Raw genomic sequence first — 19695 nt, forward strand, 5'->3', positions numbered from 1 at the left:
CTGGGCTGGGCAGCCCGTGGGAGAGAAGGGGCAGGACAGGGAAGCTGTGAGACACAGTGGTGGAGGTGAAGGCAACAGATAAACTCAGAAGGAGCCAAAGTGGCTTTAGTTCCGTTAACCAGAGTAGTAGAATTCCCTCAAGGGAAAGAGGCAATGGACTTGCTCCTGGCCAGTTATGGCAAAAGATGCCTTGCAGCCCTTCATCGTCAGAAGTGAGGGAAACCCGTCCAGACCCACCAGAAGTGTGTCTGTTGGAAAGAAGGAAGAGAAGGGTGGAGAACAGCGACTTAGCACGTGCTCTTTAAGAGCAGTAGTTGTCCTGGTGAAGAATCATAGATGCTATAAATCAACTTTCTGCATGCAAAGCAGTGGTTTATTTGCCTAACCTGAGCAAGCACTGCACACCTTTGCTCTGGAGCGTGCACAGCTGTGTACAAATGCTTGTGGGTGCCCTGGGGGAGACTATATTAGTTTCAAATCACTGTTTTTCAGATATTACTAGGGACTGTAATTGCAAGTGATTATGCCTGAGCAAAATCAATAATTAATTTAAGAAACAGCTCATATCCTCCAAATGCAAATTTCCTTTTTTTAAGGGATGGCACAGAAGAGTGATGGTGGCCATTAGTTTTTTGGAAGAAACTTGTTCCCATTGTGAACCACAGAAATTAAAGACTGAAAGATTTGTGATGTCATCCAGTCCATGTAGGTCAGTGAAGGATTTTCCCCTGCAGTGTCTGCTCCTGTCCTTCGTAGAGTCCACTTTCTAAAGGCTGTGATGTGCTTATAAAGGTGTCCATGCTGAGAAGCATTTCTTAGTAAGTACTGTGATTTGCATTTAGAGTTAGAAATTTTAATTAAAATTTGAGCTCCTAAGCCACCTGCTGAGGCCTGCTGTCTTCAGAGGAACTTTCCTAGTTAAGAAAGAAACATTTTCTTTAAATATTAAACAGTAGTGTGCTTCTTTTGACTGTTAATGTGGCAGTGAAGTGAGATGGGTTGATAAAGTCCAGCATGCAGCCCCTGTACGGTGGGGGGTCACTTTGTGGCAAGATAATTACCAGCACATTGAAGGTAATGAACAATGTTGTTTTCAGTTAGTGGATGTAGTTTAAAGAAGACAGGAAAGGCTTTTAGAAGAGCAAAAGCAGGATTTTTTTTTTGATTTTTTTTTTTATTTCTCTCCCAATGTGCACAGAAAAGCTTTCTAGGCAAGGGTGCACCCAACTGATTTCCAGTGAGTCTTTTCAAGAGCTCTGATTTCTGTGTAATTGTTTGTGTCCTTTAAGTATCTCTCTTTTTTTTTTCATTCTTTATTAGGTGGTTGGCTTACCTGAGTCTTTGTTTACTGTTGTCTATATATATATTTTGTGCCATATTCCCTACAAAATGAGGTGAAACTAGATCTCTTGATAAAGATTTATTGAAACACTGGCTAATATGCATGTCTTTCAAGCAATTTTATGTGGCTTTTTGGCTTTTCATCCAAACTATGAAGAATTTGATACCACATAGACATGGCTGATCTAAGATTTTTCATCCAAACTCCTTTTAGAAAGAGGAACTGGGTTTCCAGCCAAGTCTTTTAGCCAGATGTTTTATATTCATTAGAAGGCTTGGGTTTCACCCCCACCCCCAAAAACCTGAGTTTCCCGTTTACAAAATAAGTTCACAAAATGTCACTATTTGAGTTTTCACTATAAAATCAAACTATGTTCACAGAGCTTCATAAGCTGTGTTGAGATTTGCAAACACACCTGGATGTAAAACAGAGAAATATTTAGATGGTGGTCAGTAGTTTGGGCCCAGAAGAGTCTTTGTAAATCAAAAGTGTGACTATCTGTTGACATGAGGATTTACAAGAAGAAGGTCTTTCTTGGAGCTAATATACGTCAGTAACAGAGAAAAGCTAAAAGAGTGGGCTTTTCTTTTCCTCAGTCATTTTTCACTCCACCTTTGGGATTTGATTTCAAATACATTGTGTGTTGTCATTCTCCAAGACATGTCTCTCCTGCCTTCTGGGTGATTGCTTCATTTCAGACTTAACAGCTCTATTTTACAAAAAAACCCAGCCTGACTACATCCTGCTTATCTGGTACACGTTCTAGCCCAGCTCGAGAGAGCATCTTCCTTAAGTGAAAGGAGAGAAATGTGAGTCCAAGAAAGCAATGTGAAACCTTTGCTAGAAAAGCTGCATCAAAGTTACAAAGTATGGCAACAGTTGAAGCACTTGGGATGTTCTAAAGGTCTGCAGCCTTTCCTGCCCTATGATGAGGACACAGTAGATGTGAGGAGTTACTCTTCACTGTGAAATAGGAGCAGGTGCTATCTCCAATGTGCAGATTGGATTCTGTGCAGGTGAGAAGAGCAGTGACTCTGGTTTCTGGTTCCTTGAACACTTCAAACATGAACGCTGTCAGTGCCTAACACTGAAGACTATCCACAGCCTACAGAATTCTGAAGACAGGGGCTGGATCTAAACCGTGGGGTTACTTCCCGAAGGCTCACTTGAGCTGCATCCAGCCTGTGTGGTGTTCTTTGAGGTGAGGCACAGTCTAGCCAAGGACATTTCCAATTAACCTTGTCCTTAGAACCCATTCACCAGTTCTGTTTTCTCAGTTTTGTGATGTCTGCATCTGTCAGTCATGAAGAGTTGAAGAAATTTCTTTCTGCCCATCCTCCATGGCCAGAGACTGCACTCACTGTCTGTAAAAGGTTGCTCCAGCTCTGAGAACAACGTGGGCAAGTTGGTAATGATGATCCTGCTGAGCACATGGCTGTGCTTGGAATACAATATGAGCTTCCTTCAGTAGCAATGAACATTTGGATATTAAATACTCAAAGCTACACAATGCTCCAGCCACTCCAGCTGGGGAGCAGGCAGCTGTGATCTGCATTCAGGTCAAAAGGATGGAGAAAACAGCATTAGAAACATTTCTTATTCCTAATAAATAAGAGTTGACAAGGCAGCAATAACAGGTAGAGTTCTCAGCCAAAATGTAGCTGACATAAAAGATAGGTACCAAAAGCAGCTGTGATCCAGAAAGCTGGAGTAAGTCTTGTTGTAGCATTGCCTCTCCTTTGAACCTGATGTTGGCAGGAATCTGGAGTATCAGTGCCAGCCCAACCCACCAGTCCTGCCTGCCTCTTCTCTTGACTGCAGCCACTGTGTCCAGAGCACTGCACTGTAATTAAGCCAACTGGTTATTCTGAAATAGGCTTGTTGGAAATAAAACGGTAACCTGTTGCTGCCTTAGGAGTATTTTGCAGAAAGGAAAGTTCAGCACAAAAACCCACTCCTACATCAAGTTTTCTGGGTGGCTTATGTTTCTCTCCCTGTCTCCCCAGGCTTACTGGAAAAAGATGAATCAGCTTTTGCAAGCCCTGAATCAGAAGCTTGCAACCCTCAGCCATGGGCAAGAAGGGATTGTCAAGATCAGTACTGCTGTCTCTGATAAGCTGGTTGCCTTTAAAACTAAACCTCCATCAATTCAGAGAGAAATCCTGAGTGTCTGCAGTGACCCTTACACCCTGGCTCAGCAGCTGACACATGTGGAGCTGGTAAGTGGGAATGGTTCCCAACTTCTGCAGCCAGAGATGTTATTTTAAGCCATCAGCTGCTAAGTATTCCAGACATAACCAAAAAATGTCTGCACTGCTGCAGCACATCCCATGCTGTATCAGCACTGCAGCAGGAGGCAGGGTTTGACAGGTTAAGAGATGCTTGGGAAGCAGATTATATATCAGTGTCCCTTTGCAGGTTGGAGCAGGTCACTGTGCTTCAGCTTGCTTTTTTGTGAAATGAGAACCCTATCCCAGCAGAGTCAAGTCCCAGGAATGTCACTTCTATAAGATGCTCAGAGCCCCACAAGCTCTGCAGGTGCTATGGAAATGGCTGGTCATTAACCCTTTTATAAATGTGGAAGAAATTTTAGCAGTTCAAATCCATCTCTCCAGATGCACAAAACATGTGAGTTATCTGATGAGGCTTTCATTCTTCTCTTTGGGATTTTGTGCAAATAAGGGTGTGCAGATACCACCCCCACAAATTCCTGCTGTTCCCCCTGTGCTAGGCTGTAGTCTGGTCCCAAGCAGGCTCTTGTGTGAAAAATGGCAGTGCTGAAACCTTGGATGTGCTGTTGTGCTGCACACCCTTCTCCCAGGGTCAGGTCCTCCCCATGGACCTCCTGGATGTGCAGAGAAGAACATAAAACATTGCTGCCATCTGCAGATCTCTTGTTGCTCTGGTGCCCTGCTGCCTGTCCTCCTGTGGACTCTGCTCATCCTTCAGGGGAAGGATGGAAAAACTAAACATGAAACACACTGTGGACTGGAGTGAGTATTAGGAAATCAGCCTTTATTTCTGAAGATAGTTTATATTCTGTTTGTCAAGAAGTGGAATGGTTAGTTTTCAGAACATGCAGCTTTGGCTCTCTTTGCTTTACATAACTTAAGCCAGAGAGTAGAAGTCCTTTGCATGGAGTTTTTTCCTTGCTTTTGTTTTTTTTCCCCACAGTACAACTGTCTTCCAAGGGGAAATTCCCTGTAACTGAGGCATCACCGCCTTTTTAAAACAGATCCAGCTAGAGATTATAATCCCACTGTACTGTAATGAATTCTCTGCCTTCTCTTTCATTGCTATGTCCAATACATCAAGTACTCTGCACTGAAACTGTCCAATGTTTATTTGTTAGTAAGAATTATCTGATACTTATTTATAACAGTTATTGATTAGTAAGAGCCCTATGCAGTTATCAGTGTTATGGTGAGAGCCCCAGAGAAAAAGCATAGGACTAGACGTAAAATTTTCCCTCAAGCAGGATTATAATTTATTTTATTGTTGCTTGAGTATTCTAAGTTTGGGCTGTAGGAATTCCAAAATACCTTCTCTGTGGTACCTTTGTGGCCTACAACCTACTGAAAATATTTCTTTTTGTAATAAACATGTTTAAGGAGAGTGAAAAGCCTAGCAGGAAGGTCAGTGTGTGGTTGGAGCTGCCACATTTTTTCAGAAACTGCTGGAGGTGGCCTTTCTTTTACTAAGAGAGATTTGGATACTTTATTTATTCTTTTGCTTAGTGCCTGGGACACTCTCCAGTGTAAGCAAAGCTTTTAATGTGTCCCATGCATCCTCAGTGCCTTCCTTACCCAATGACCCAGAGCCAGCACCCTGAGGCAGCACCTGAGGGTCAGTGGGCAGGGAGCCAGGGCAGAGCCCTGCGTGGGCAGTGAGCAGTGGGGTGCTGTGGACACCAGATAACAGCATTACTGCCACTGTAACAGCTGAAGAAAGGTTTTTGAGCCTCTCAGTAAGGAGACATATTTATTCTGATTTTCATCTTTGTGCTGACATAGTTCTAATTGTTACTATGAATTTTAATGTCTGGTTAGTTGGCTGTCTACCAGTTCAGTGACACCACTCAGAGCTGACAGAAAATGATGATGCTTTATCAAGAGAAATAGAACATTTTCTGGGATGCTTTCTTATTTCCCCCTCTCTCTTTCCACTCCCCTACCCTCAACAGGAAAGACTAAGTCACATTGGACCTGAGGAGTTTGTGCAGGCATTTGTACATAAGGACCCTCTGGACGGCACCAAGGTATGGTTTCTCCACGTGCAGAGTGACTCCTGTGAGCACAGTTTGTCCAGCTGTGATGAGGTCCCCAGGAGCAGGGCCTGAGTCTCAAGCTGGCATGGGCCAGCCCAGCTGGTGGCCTTTGCTGTCACGGCAAGGCTGGAAACCTGTTGGCAGAGCTCACACTGGAGGTCACTGCCATTCCTCCCTGGTGACAAACTGGCCACCACCCTGACGTGCTTTTGGGCTTGTTCCTCCCAACCTGCTTTGACTGGGACAGATGGTTGTGGCTGTCCACAGCCAGGGAATGTCTGCTGCTCTGCTGAAGGACTAAAGGCTCGGGGTGTGATGTAATGGCCTCAGTGTGTGCCCAGACACCACAGCAATGAGTCAGTGCGTCATGAATCAACTCTTCTCTCTCTACACAATAGCTTCTAACCCAAAGCACCACAGGGAATGAAGAGTCTGATCAGGGCTTCATCCAAAGGATGTGAAAGCCACTTGGAGTCTTTCCACTGAGGCTTGAAGTAACATTTCAGAGAGTGCCTGAATAAGGAAAGAGGCTTCCTAGCTGGAGAGGGAAAGTCAGAGATTTCACATGCTGTCTGAAAAGAAAGGGTGGAAAGTTCTTCCCCTGAACTGTATATGCGTTCCCACTGAGATCAAGGGCTGAATTTCCTCATTGGATGCCAAAGGTATCAGGATGACCTGTGTTTGTAGTGCTGCACAAACTGCACCAAAATAGCTTGTAATGGTGAAAAGATGGATGGATGGATGGATGGATGGATGGATGGATGGATGGATGGATGGATGGATGGATGGATGGATGGATGGAATGTGCAAGATTGGGCCCTTTCCTTCTCTTCTTGGACTTGTGGAGATTGTCTAGTTTGTTTCAGGATGAGGGAAATAGGCAGAGATGGAGTTCCAGGTATTCTGGGCATTGATACATTCTTTAGAAAGGAACCCCAAGGCAGCAAATGTGCATCAGAAACACAAGATACCAAATCAGCCACAGTGAGGTTTCAGCCACTTGGGTTTCAAGTCAGCAAAGCTGATCAGAGTGGGGCTAGTCTGGAGCTTTTCTTCATGCTCTTTGTGGCTGATTTAGAAAAGTTTCTGTGCCAAGCTATAGCCCAGGGGGAGACCATTGCACACAGAATCACAAAGTAGTTTAGGTAGGACAAGACCTCCAAGATCATTCACCTCAACCCTTAACCCAGCACTGCCAAGGCCACTATTAAACCATGTCCCTAGGTGCCACATCCATACATTTTTTTAACACTTCCAGGGATGGTGATTCCACCACTTTCCTGGGCAGCCTGTTCCAATGCCTGACTACCCTTTCAGTGAAGAAATTTTTTCCTAATATCCAATCTAAATCTCTCCTGGCACAACTTGAGGGCATTTGCTTTTGTCCTGCTGCCTGTTACTTGGGAGAAGAGACCAGCTTTTCCCTGCCCTACAACCTCCTTCCACAGAGCTGTGGAGAGCAAGAAGGTTCCCCCTCTTTGTCTCCAAGCTGAGCTCCCTCAGCTGCTGCTCATCAGATTTGTGCTCCAGACCCTTCCCCAGCTCCTTTGCCCCTCTCTGGACATGTCTTTGGACAAAGTAGCACAAACCTTATGTGGAGTCATATTCCCTGACCCATGAAGAACATCCCTGTCAAACATGGGGAGTTGGCTCAGGTCTGAATTCCCTCCAGCTGGAGATCATACTAAACAACTTTCTTGCATGAGGGCTTCAAAAGGCTTCACTTATGAATGTTTATCAAGCATTCTGAGCTGCAGATGGAAGATGCTTGGGAGGTGCTAAATACTGCTGCCATTTATAAAGCTTAACCTTTAAAAAGCAGTCTGTCTCAACTTTACTGTTGCACATTTTTCACAAGTCTTGCGTTATTAGCTGTGGCTCTTACGCCCTGGCACAGGACAACAGTTCTGAGATGGAAATACTATTTTCAGAGCAAAACCTGGAGTTTGTGTACTTTTTCTGTAATAGGAAACAAGAAACAGGGCACATGAAAAACAGCCACTATGGTTAGACTGGGGCTAACCATTAGATTTGGGGTTTCTTTGGGTTTTTGATATTTGCATGCTGCTTGCTAACATTTACTTTTGAGATGCTTTAAAAATACACTTTTATTGTGTTTGTAGTCTATTCACAAGGTGACTCAGAATTCCAGTCCTGTTAGGCTTTGCTCCTCCATAGCACGGTACACTGATTTCTGTTTCTAAACACGTCTGTATGCAGAATCACAGGTGAATATTTTCTTACTTGGAATTACCCTGGGAATCATATTAAGCCATATTTCTGAAGGGGTTCTTAGTCACTGGTTTACCTTACATGATATAGGTGATCCCATTGACATTAATGGATCTTTGCTTATGCATTATGATTTTCCTCTTAGTGGCATGTGTTTATGGTACCTCTGGGAAATGATCATCCTAATGAAACAAAAATCAGTATTCTCTGGTACCCTCTAGTGGATGTTACTGAATGTTCAGACAGATCTCCAACTTTAGAGAGCTGAGTGTCCTGGATGGACTGTCTAAGGATTTAAAACTGGGAAAAGCACTTGAATTCTTACAATCCCAAGAAACATATTCAGGCTGTGTGAGCTGCCCTGTCACTGCTCTGAAGTCAAATTTTCTGTTGATGACAAAGGAACTGGAAGAGTTTGGTCAAGTATCTGCTCACATAACCTGTATCAGTTATGGGAATTTATGTTACATTTATATACGTAAGTGAAAAATATGCTTCTTGTAATGTCTCTTATTAGTGAAGTGCCTCTGGCACGTAAGTGACCTGTTTAAGCACAGCCACCCAGGCAGAGCTGGCTGCTAAGGACCTGTTTTTCTGAAAACTCACTAAGGAAAATAGTGGGTTTTTTCATAAAAAAAATCAACCTGAACTGTGTTTTCCCTTATTTACCTCTTGTATACTTCACTAAATTCTGGTCCCTTCCCTCCTGAAAAGGGCTGTGGGTGATTTTATTTACTGAGGTGGAGGAAATCCTGGAATCTAAGTCACAAATTGAGCCTGCTGTGAAAGACTTTGCCTTGTCTTATTTTGTCTTCATGTCACAATCCTGCAATGCCTGAGCTGTTCACATCCCAGTGAACAAGGGTCAGTGCAGACTCTCAGTGAACACTTGCTGCAGGCAAAATGGGGCTGTTTTCTGGACACCAGTGTGAATTGTGCAGTGTGACACATCCAGCTAAAACCCCCCATCTGCCACTCACAGGATTTTAAAAGGGGCCCTTAAATGCACAGTCTTCCATGAGCATGAGAGAGATGTGGCCAGTAATTACCTTTGTGCAGTATTTATCTTAGCAATCAGGTCACTGACTGGAACACAGTTACATCTTTCTGTGCCTTTTTTCCCCCCAGACTTGTTTCAGTGAACAGAAGAAGACAAGTAACCTTGAGGCCTATGTGAAATGGTTCAATAGACTCTGCTATCTTGTAGCAACAGAAATTTGCATGGTAAGTTATAAGTACGTGCCATGTTTTACCACTCTGAGATTTTATATTAATAAGCAATCCTGGGGATTTATTTCTTAGGACCCAGCTAAGCATCTGATGGTAAGTTTTAGTAGTGTTGCACTTGCAGAAGCGACCGGATAAATGACAAATGTATTGCAAACCAGAGGCAGCAGCACACAGGGGAATGCACTGTTCTCTTGATGTAGTGGGAGCACAGTGTGGAATAATGAACCCTGCAGGGAAAAAGAGAGGAAAAAATGCCTTGAGTTATCCTGTGAGATTTCTGCCAGCAAAGATTCTATGGAGCCATATTTGTTATCTGTCATCCTAAAGACCTGCTGTGTGTGTGAATTCCTACTTCATGGCTCTCTGTCCTGCTGCCCATTAGTGCAGCTGTGGCTGTTGTTTCTTAACTTGGTAGTGGTTTTAGTTTGTTTAACTTGGTCCCATCAGAATGAAAATTAATGTTTTCCTCTTTGAAGAGGGTATCCTGGAAGGAAGGAATAATAGTTTAAAGACCCTGGATAGCCTGTGACATGTAAGAATTACCATTTGAAGATCCTCTTTGGAAAAGATAGGGTGATTCCAGTCCAATTAAAATGTGTATTTAAAATGCTCTTGTTTGGCCTGGCCATATTGCTAAAGGGACAGAAGAGGGGAAAGGGATTAATGCAGTGAAACATTAGAAAATCTTTCTGGGATGAGCCCACAACTCTGGGGAGGCCATCAGGGAGCTGAGGCTCTGCTTCAGGGCTGCTTGGGCTGCCTGTTCCAGCACTGAGACGGTCACAGGGGCTGGGAATTGCCGTGAATTTCTTCTGTGTCACTGCAGGGAAAGCTTTGATTTCAGAGGCTGCCAGTCACCAGCATCCACTGGATAGCTGGAACAGAATTAGGGCCAATGACTGAAAGCAGATGGCCCAAGCTGTGCGTGAAGCCACACTATGCATGGAACAAATTCTTAGGATGACCTCCAATTCTGCATATGCCCATTACAGATACTCATTTATTTTAATTTACAGCCTGCAAAAAAGAAACAGCGAGCACAAGTCATCGAATTCTTCATTGATGTTGCCCGAGAGTGCTTTAACATAGGGAATTTTAATTCACTGATGGCAATCATTTGTAAGTACAGCTTCTAACTGGGTCTTCCATCAGCTGTCACAGATGAAAAAGGAAACTCAGCTCTTATCAATGGCTCTGTATTTTTCTCTCTCACTCATAGCTGGAATGAATATGAGTCCAGTTTCCAGGCTAAAGAAGACTTGGTCAAAAGTGAAAACAGCCAAATTCTTCATTCTTGAGGTAAAAAAAGAAATAAATAAATTCCTGATGCACTGCTTTAATAATATGCAGGATATTTTTGTTCAGCAATTTTGCATTGTTACCCAGGTGTGAAATGTTTGGAGACACATTTCACAGGCAGAGGGCCTGATTCTAAGCTGAAATAACCCAGGTGTAGTGAGCAGGGTGTAAAGCTGATGATATGTAGAGGGAATTCAGAGTACTCAAATAAATAAGATGACTTTAAAAAACCACAAAGTATGAACCTATATGCACACCACAGTGCTTCCACTGATGCATGTTTTGTTTAGTCTTGGACACAATGCTGAGTGTAAAGCTACCAGTCTGTACCTTGGAGGTTGAGTGAAGATCCAAGGCTTTATTTTGTGTTGAGGATTCCAGGATTTGGCACACACAGAATGTGCAGTGCTTATTCTTCATATAAAAGCTCTGTCACATAACTGTCAGTAGTAAAATCAAATGTATAAACAGCTATGGGCTGTAGACCTCTCCTTGTACCCTTGGTGCATGGGGATGTGGATTTTGAAGATGTACATTTTGAAGATGTAGGCTCTGCTCTGCTCATGGCTTGCTACAGCTGAGTGTAAAATTATCTTTAGAGGGCCCAGGCTACTTCCTAACCAACGTGTGTTGTTTTGTGCATGTAGCACCAGATGGACCCTACTGGCAATTTCTACAACTACCGGACAGCGCTGCGGGGGGCAGCCCACAGGTCCCTGACAGCACACAGCAACAGGGAGAAGGTGGGTGTGAGCACATCCCGTCCATCAACACATGCTGGGGGACACTTCTGTTGGGAGTCTGTGGCTCAAACACTTGATGTAGATCCTCTCCTCCCTTCTATGGGTCACCAGTGCGAGGCCTGTGTGCTTCAAGATGCAGCTGGAAATGTAAAATGTAAAAAAATAAAATGTGATTGAAAGAGTCTGGATAGGATCACAGCAAATCTTTGTGGACTTGCTGTCAGACAACTGGAGGGTCAGAGAGGGCAGGACACAGCATGGAGGACTTTGTTGCAAATGTCTTTACACCCCTGGAAAATGCTCATTGTTCAGATTGATAAACCTGATGGAACAGGTATTCCAGACTGAAATTACTTTTATTTTGGTGATGGAGCATGAGCCTGGCAGAACATGGAGCTGTGCTTTGTTACAACTGTGCCCTGAGGCTCTGGCACAGAAGCCCCTATTGTGAGATGTGTGAGGTGAGATGGAGAGCAAAGGGCACAGCAGTGGAGAGGAGGTGGTTCTCCATTTGCATAAAGGAAAGATTTTATCCCAAGTCCTGCAAGGGAGTCTAGTCTGAATTCATTGCAACAAATTTGGGGTAATATTCTGTCCTTGTGAATTTTCATTTCATTTGGTTGTTGTTGCCATCTCGGTGAGCAAGAATTGAAGTGTTATATCAGTGTTCATGGCAGATGTGGAGCTTTCTGACATGTCACTGATGCTGCAAAAATCAGATTGACAAGATGTTAGAGTGTAGGATCCTCCTGTTTTGTGCCTTGATATGTTTCTTGTTAATTTTCTTATTCCTCCATTCAATTCTTTATTTTTTTGGTATATAAAAGAGGGGTTTGTGTTTTATGCTGCAATTACCCATAGTCATAAATGGGTAATCTCTGCAGTAAGCATGGCAAAGCTAAAGTAGATGCTGCATGAACAAGCACAATATGGAATTTAGTATTCATTCACTAGAGGAGCCAGGCCAGATGCTAATCTCACACCCCCTGTAAATTTGATGTAAATCTGCTGAAGCTAATGGAATCTCACAGCATTTACAGTGAAATGAGATCAGCATCTGGTGGCAGGCTGACTCAGCTGCAATGGGAGTACACTGAGTTGTTCTGAAAAGCACTTCTCTATGCAAAAGAGACATGATTTGGATGTTTGTGACTGGAAAAGAAATTCTTTCAACTCTCACACACTGCAGCGAGGACCTGTCAGCCTGAGATGCTTTTGCAGTTTAGTTTTTCTGCAACCATCATAGATATTCAAACCAGTTGCTTTGTTGTTTGACTTAATTTCCTGTGAAGTTAGCAATCTCTGTCATATCTCTACCCCAGCTGGTTAATACTGATGGCAGAGAGGTTATTAGACTGAAAGGAATCTACTTTACATCAGAAAAAGCCCATATTCTGTTTTCCTTGTGTAGACAACATTAGATCAGGAAAATGCTCCAGGATATGATCTGGTAGCTGCTCATACTGGGTATTTTACAGTGTCAGATACAGCAATCATGTAATGCCTTCTGTAGCATTAAGGAATTTTGTTTCTTTTTATAAGCAAGATTATAATTTATTTGTTTAATGAACAAATCCAAAAGAACACGATCACTCCTTTTTGATTGAAGATGTTACATTGTGTCTTGGCAAACTCATAGCAAAGCTCACTCTGAAGAAAATCTTTATCTTCAAACTGAATTGTGCTTGCAGAGGGCTGTACTGGTTAGTAAGTCTGGTTTTGTCTGTGCAGTCAAATGACCTGTGACAGCTCCAAAATGAAGCCATTCCACTGGGAAACTCTGCATTGTACTCATGGCATGGCTGTGGCTTTGAAATGTTGGGAGTATGTACAGCACAGTGCTGTGTGTTGTTGCTGTCTGATACTGTGGAGCAAGAACATGTCAAATCTCATTAATTTTCTTCTTTCTGCAGGAGCAATTGTCCTTCAGTATGTGGGTGGGTTGGATGGCATGGAAGGGGGATAAAAATGGAGAGAAATATGAGTTTCTGGCACTAACCCAGGTTTTATACTAGCAAAGTGCCTGGAGTGAAGCCAGTATTAGAGTATAATTGTAACCACTTTTGTTGTTTTTTCTACAGAAATTTGGAAAGCAAAACATACAGGGTAATATATTTTTATTGGGGAAATAAATGGTGACCAAAATACAGGAATTCCTTGGAAACGTGTAGAGAATTGGCATCCTCGGGTATGTCTTTAGCGCCTTTTGGATGAGATGAGAACGAGCTCTGCCATGGTCTGAGCTGACTGGGGGCTTTGTAGCTGTATTAGCCTGGCATCCAGCCCACATTTGTGTACCTTTCCTCTCAGCAAGGCTTTTCCTTCATGTTTAGTACCACTAATGGTGCTGACCTTGCTCCCAGGCAGTGAAGCAGGACAGAACAAGCTCACATCTGCCTGCAAACAAATATGTAGACAGAACCTGGCAGTGATTTTTAGCTGGGCATCAGTGTCTGGCTCCAGCTCTCTGTATCTTTCCACCTTTTGAGATCACACTGGTTACAGAGTCATCATCATTTTTGGTAGAAAACAAATCACATAGAGTTGTATTCTTTACTGCAGGCTGATTGATCTAGTTTGGATAACATGAGAATAAATCCTGAAACACACTTAGCTCAATTTGACTAGAAATTGCTCCACCCGACCCTTATAGGAGGGCTCAGCATTTTGAGAGGATAAGGCTGTGCTTTGTTTTCATTTCTGAGTTTTATCAGTGGAATGTATCAGGATAAGTATCCAGTGGCTCTTGGAGTGTCAGTCCAGGCTTTTTTATGGGTGTTTGCAGTGACATTACAGAGTTTATCTGTGGCTGTCCCATAAGAAAGCCAGCAGAGATGCAGATCTTTATAAATTTACTGGATATGTTAATTTAGCTGGAACAGAAATTGGCTTCCATTTTCACAACACACACTGGCTTGTGGACTCCTTACCTCAGTGTTTTCGCTTCTATGACTTGTTCACACTCATTGGAGCATCACAGTGCTGTAGCATCCATGTAGACTGGAAAATATCAGCTGCCAATCCTGTTCTGGGTCCATTTCATATCCTGTTACAGCTGATGTACAGCAAGACATGGAATAACAGTAAATAATTAAAGGATTGCTCTCTTGGCTGTTCTTGCTTGCCATGAGGGCTCTTCAGCTTTGGTGCTGCTTAATAAGGTCCAGTTCAGTTAATATATAAAAAGTGGAAACATTTGGACACTACCATGCAGTGTGTTTTCTTTTATGTTTGTGGTGGTTAAGTTTGTATTTGGTGGTATAAAAGACAGACATTGCTGACACAGGAAAATTCTCACAGGGCAGCTGCTGACCTTCAGCTCAAGCCCCCCCAGGCAGCCTTTTGCAGTCACAGTGTCACTGCTGGAGAGGTGGGCAGACTGAGCTTTGACTGTCAGCTTTCATGGACTGGTCCTTTGTGTTACCTTTCTTGTCCCTTTGAGTTGTGAGACAAAGGACCCTGAGGGAGTCTGCTTCACTCTGCATCTCTGCTGGGGTTGAGGATGCACTTCAGGAGCACTGTTTCTGCTTTCTCCTGTAGAGCATCTGGCATAAAATTTATTTATCTCTGCTTGTAATTCCATTAATTACAAGAGTCCTACCCAGACTTCTTTTATAGCAAATTATGACCCAACTCTGATGGGTTAGAGGGAAGGCTTGGATCACTGCTATATGCCACTCTGCCCTGGGAATGATGGCCAGGGATAACTTTGAGATCTACAACAGCCTCTCTGGTTACTGTTAGCAGTTTCTTGTCAACCAGATTAATATTTTCAATCCTGTTGTCTGCAGGTTAATTTGGAGAAGCATGTTGTACTAATCAGGCACCAGGAAGGAAATTACATGCCTCAAGAGGTAGCCATGCATGGAGCTGTTGAAATGAAACAGCTCCTGATTAACAGTTTGTAGACAAGCCCTTGGTCATCAGATTTTATGCTGTCTTTCCTTTTCCAGGGACAATATTGGTTCTTTGGTTCCCACCTGTGTTTAAATTGCTCAATTTGTGTGTTCCACATCTCTGCTTATAAGGACACAATAGGAAAGGGAAGAGTTCTGCAATGTTATTTTGCTCTTTGCTGTCTGATGTTGTCATCAAACGGTGATGTTGATAATAAACTGGGCTTTTAGCATTTTCTTAGTCATGTTATTGTGCTCAGTGAACATTGTGTTCAGGTCACTTTCATCTCAGCATACATTCTCCTGGTGGCTGAAGGTCTCTCTAGACACTACTGCCCTTTTGCCTGCCTGTCCCTGTACTGCTTTTTAAGTGCACAGCACACTGAAAAGTTCATACTTCTTTATTCTCCTCTCTCCCACCTGAGTTGTTCTTCCATGCAGAGAAAATACTGAACTGAAAAGATAATGGTTATGTCATTTCTCTCCACAGATTGTGATCCCCTTCTTCAGCCTATTGATCAAAGACATTTATTTTTTGAATGAGGGATGTGCTAATCGCCTTCCAAATGGGCACGTCAACTTTGAAGTAAGAGCTGAAAAACGTTTTTACCTCTCCCACCCCGACAGCCAAGGGACTGTCGGAAACTATTGGCCTGCAGTTTTCAGTGCAGACCATCAAACATTGAATATGAGCTAATCTTACTATATCTGAGTGGAATGATTTTATGTTTACAGAAATTTCTGGAACTGGCTAAGCAAGTAGGAGAATTTATAACATGGAAACAAGTGGAGTGTCCATTTGAGCAAGACCCCAACATCATCCACTACTTGCACACTGCTCCCATTTTTACTGAAGATGGTAAGACTCACTCATCACTGAAAATGTCTCTCTTCATCCCTACTAATTAACACCCTGATCCATACTTTGGGGATCTCTCTCACTGCCCAGTCCCAGCTGTTTCCTAGCTTTCCTGCCAAACAGCTTGTTTATTGATAGTCTATCAATGTGTTTTTGCAAATAAAACCTTTTAACACATGAAGCTGCTGCCTTGTCTGTAGCTTCTCTATGAGGCACTGTCTAGGAAGCTGCCATTGTGGCCCTGTTTTTGTAATCACAGAAAGAGGCCACACAAGCATGTCATGGGCTGCTGTGAATGTCAGCTGTCCCTTAGCCACTCATTCTGTGATTGATGGAACCAGAGCTAATCTCTTTCACAAACCAATGCCATCATCTCTTCAGTAAACACAGCCCAGGGCGATGGAGTCCAGCTGACCTCCTTCTCTACAACAATGACACATGTTATGTACAGAAAAGAATTTTTAAGAAAACCTTTTCTATTAATTTCAGCTGCAGCTATGAAACTTCTGTTCTGAAATTATTTCTCTGATTGTCTTTTTGTACTTTTCTGTCCTTGTCAGTTTGGTATCCAGCATGTCAGACTGTCACTTCATACTGGTTTGTGTCAGCTGCCTCTCTATACATTGTCACACACTGAATTGTCTATAGCAACCCTCCTGTAAGCTATTCTGGTGGTGTGTTTATTTCTTCTTCATTCTATAGGCAGTTTTCTGTTCTAATCCAAGGTAATCAGACCAGACAGCTTTTATTTCACAGACTACTTCAGAAAGCAAAATACTGCTTCTAAAATCCTGCCTAAATCTTAAGAATGACTGCCAAAATAGAATAATTAATGTGATCAAATTAATATGTATCAAAAGGAGAATAGGATGAAGGCATTCTTCTTGTTTTAGGCTCTAAAGGGACAGAAAATGAAAGTCAGGGTAAAAGTGCAGTTTTCAGGCTACTGGACTAAAAAAGAGTGACCTCAACCCACTAATTGTTTGCACATTTTCTCCCTCATGTCCTCCCCTATATTCATAGTGCTTTTGTGAAATGCCCTTTGCAGAAGCCACAGGAAGCCTTCCCCCATTACCCAGGGGCAGTGCAGAGTAGAAAGAACTGCTCTGAATGAAAGGTGGGAGGATATCTGAGAGAGATTCAGCAGTGACATCTGGAATGCAGCTGTACTCTGCTTGTCACAATGTGGAGGAATGGCCAACATTTGAATATTAAAAGACAATGCATTTGTAGCACAGACTTGAATGCTGAGATAGGTCCGGCATTAAAGAATAAAAGCATCATGAAACAGTCAAATGAGGAAATGTGTGTGAACACAAATTACAGCCTGTGATTCTGTGAAGACAGTGAGGTCTTAATGCACTGCCAGCTTTTGCAGAGGAGACTCTACAATCTAGACTAATTTTGGTGGGATAAAATACATCCTACAGTGTAAAGATTTGCAGGGGGGGGAAAGGACAGATTTTCTTCCACTGTATTCCTGCTCTGGTTTCTGTAACTCACCTTCAGGGTATTGTGTATCCATTCAAGATACCATGTCCCCATAAGCTTTAAAAATATTGAGGAACATAAAGTTGTGTTATGTGATGAGAATATCCTTAGTTTTTAAAAGCTTATGTGTTTAGGTGTCAGCTCTCACTGTCTCTCTTCTAAAATTCATGTAACTCTTGAGCAGCAGTGCTGTGATGGAGGAAATGGGCCCAGAACTATGCATGTAAAACCATTCAACTGCTTAATACTATAAAGAGACGGTCATGCTAGCATACTTTAACTCTGGGCTCCCTCACTGTTCCCTCAAAATTAACGTAACAGTATTCCAAGGTAGGAAAGTGAGCTAAACATCATTTTCCCACTGATCACCAGCTACCTGAGGGGCCAGGAAGTTTTAAAATTTCTCTTTCTGTATGGTACAAAAGGACATACAAGAATGCAGAGGATGGGGGTTACCAGTGCTGTTGGAAATAACACATATTCACCGTTTTCAGGTTTGTATCTGGCTTCCTATGAAAGTGAAAGTCCAGAAAACCAGACAGAAAAAGACAGGTGGAAATCCTTAAGGTAACGTCTCATTTTATCAGCTCATTTCTAAAGTACCTCAAAATGGCTGCTCTGATACCAAAGCTTGTATTGCAGGTATTTAAGCTGTGACCTCTGAGGGAGATCCATTTAAAACTAATTTGCAGAGTTGAGGTTGCACTGATAAAAGCTGGTTTTAATCTCAAATTATCCTCCCTGTAAAGAATACCCTCATCTTGCTGTACCCATGCAAAAGCCTGATGCAGATGAAGAATGCCCCAGATCAATGGGATCTTCCAACAGTTTACAGCTCTTGTAAGAGATATGTAATGGTTTGATATAAGTGAGAATATGAAGAGAGTAATTAAAACAACACAAACCTTTAAATCTGCTTTTTTTAAAAAATGTCCTTGTGTTTTACATTTACAGATCCACTATTTTAGGAAAGACTTGAAGATTGAGAGAATATTGCAGTAGGTCAAGGAAAAGAAATCCGCAAACATTTTGCACTACTGATTCCAAAGATGCCTGTTTGGGATTTAGACAATTTCTTTTGTTTGAGTTTTTTTGTTGGGTTTTTTTTGACTGCCTAACATGATGGATGAACTGGATTCATCCACTGAAATCAACAGAACTGTGTGCACAATGATGCTTTTCTATGAGACAGAGAGAGGAAGGACAAACCGACAATTTGTGGCTGTGCCCAAACTGCGTCAGAATCACTGTAATTTTGTCTCTGAAGGAAAATGCAAGAAAACCGGGAGCAGGGGGAATCATGGTACTGCAACAGAGAATGGAAAAGTATAAAAAAGGAAAGCAAAAATATACAAGAGTATTTCAGAAGCAGGTGCTTCAGACAACAGTTCTTTAAACCTCTGAGGATTGTAAAATTAAATCAAAGACAGACAACAGCAATCTGGTTAATTGCTGAATGAAGAAAAAAGAACTTAAGCTTGCGTTCGCAGTCCCCCAGCCTTGTTGAACAAAGCACTGACTGCTGCAGGTTTGAGTTTGCAGGGATGAGGACTGACGCTGCTCACATACACGTCTGTCACATCTCGGCCACATCAGCACGGGACCATTGTCCTGACCCCATGGATTTTTAGAGAGAACAGCCTGGAAGTTCAATTACTCTTCCCACCACTGTTGTTGCTTTCCTTACTGTGAATCTGGGCTGGTCTGAGGAGGGCACAGAGCGTTGATGGTGCTGTTTAAAGACACCCCCACCACTTCTGAGGTTGAATGAAGAAGCAAATTACTCTGGACTCAACTTACCTCTATTTAATGTATGTAGTGTATTCCCTAAATTTATTGATGCCGAGTTGCATCTTTTAAGGGGTTTTATCACACTCAAAGAAAAAAGATACTGCATTACCATTTCTATCAGGTTCCAATTAACACAGTAGTGTTTATTTTGTAACATGATACTTAGGAGGATGGGGGGTAATTGCTCTGAACTTTGGAACTACCTGGTATGCTTCAAAAGGACAAAGGGTTTCAGACTGGAATGAATGCACTAAAGAATTTGTCATTCGTGAGCAGATAACCATTTTTGTCTTTGTTACTTTTAGGATGTAAAGTTCACCATTTCCTTACAGAGAACATGAAATAGGGACTATATCTTGTGTTTAAAGTTGTACAGTAATCAAGGTGCTACTATAATAGATATATTAAATGATAATGAACTCTGTTAGATTCAAAACTAAGCCCTAACAGTAGACTTATTGTGTGTGGAAGGAATGTTCCTAACTGCCCCAGAAAATACCTTAAAAAGCTTAAATGAAACCTAAATGCCACATCATACTGAACTT

General features: G+C 42.3%; 1 protein-coding gene across 3 annotated transcripts in view; it reads left to right on the forward strand.

Annotated features, from left to right (window-relative positions):
- Window positions 1-18793, forward strand: part of RASGEF1C (RasGEF domain family member 1C) — a 64653-nt gene extending 45860 nt beyond the window's left edge. For all 3 annotated transcript variants that reach the window (XM_088063557.1, XM_005523539.3, XM_088063558.1), the window contains 10 exons: window positions 3349-3561; window positions 5526-5600; window positions 8970-9065; window positions 10088-10190; window positions 10291-10370; window positions 11018-11113; window positions 15500-15595; window positions 15745-15868; window positions 17854-17926; window positions 18314-18793. In XM_088063557.1, the coding sequence (XP_087919683.1) occupies window positions 3349-3561; window positions 5526-5600; window positions 8970-9065; window positions 10088-10190; window positions 10291-10370; window positions 11018-11113; window positions 15500-15595; window positions 15745-15868; window positions 17854-17926; window positions 18314-18338 (981 nt within the window). In that variant the 3' untranslated portion in view covers window positions 18339-18793. The remainder of the gene's footprint in view (window positions 1-3348; window positions 3562-5525; window positions 5601-8969; window positions 9066-10087; window positions 10191-10290; window positions 10371-11017; window positions 11114-15499; window positions 15596-15744; window positions 15869-17853; window positions 17927-18313) is intronic.
- The last annotated feature ends 902 nt before the right edge of the window (window positions 18794-19695 follow it).

This window comes from Pseudopodoces humilis, chromosome 17 (genome assembly GCF_049639895.1).
Source record: "Pseudopodoces humilis isolate 2021_Gansu_Grassland_sample_001 chromosome 17, ASM4963989v1, whole genome shotgun sequence".
In the NCBI taxonomy this organism is placed as follows: Eukaryota; Metazoa; Chordata; class Aves; order Passeriformes; family Paridae; genus Pseudopodoces; species Pseudopodoces humilis.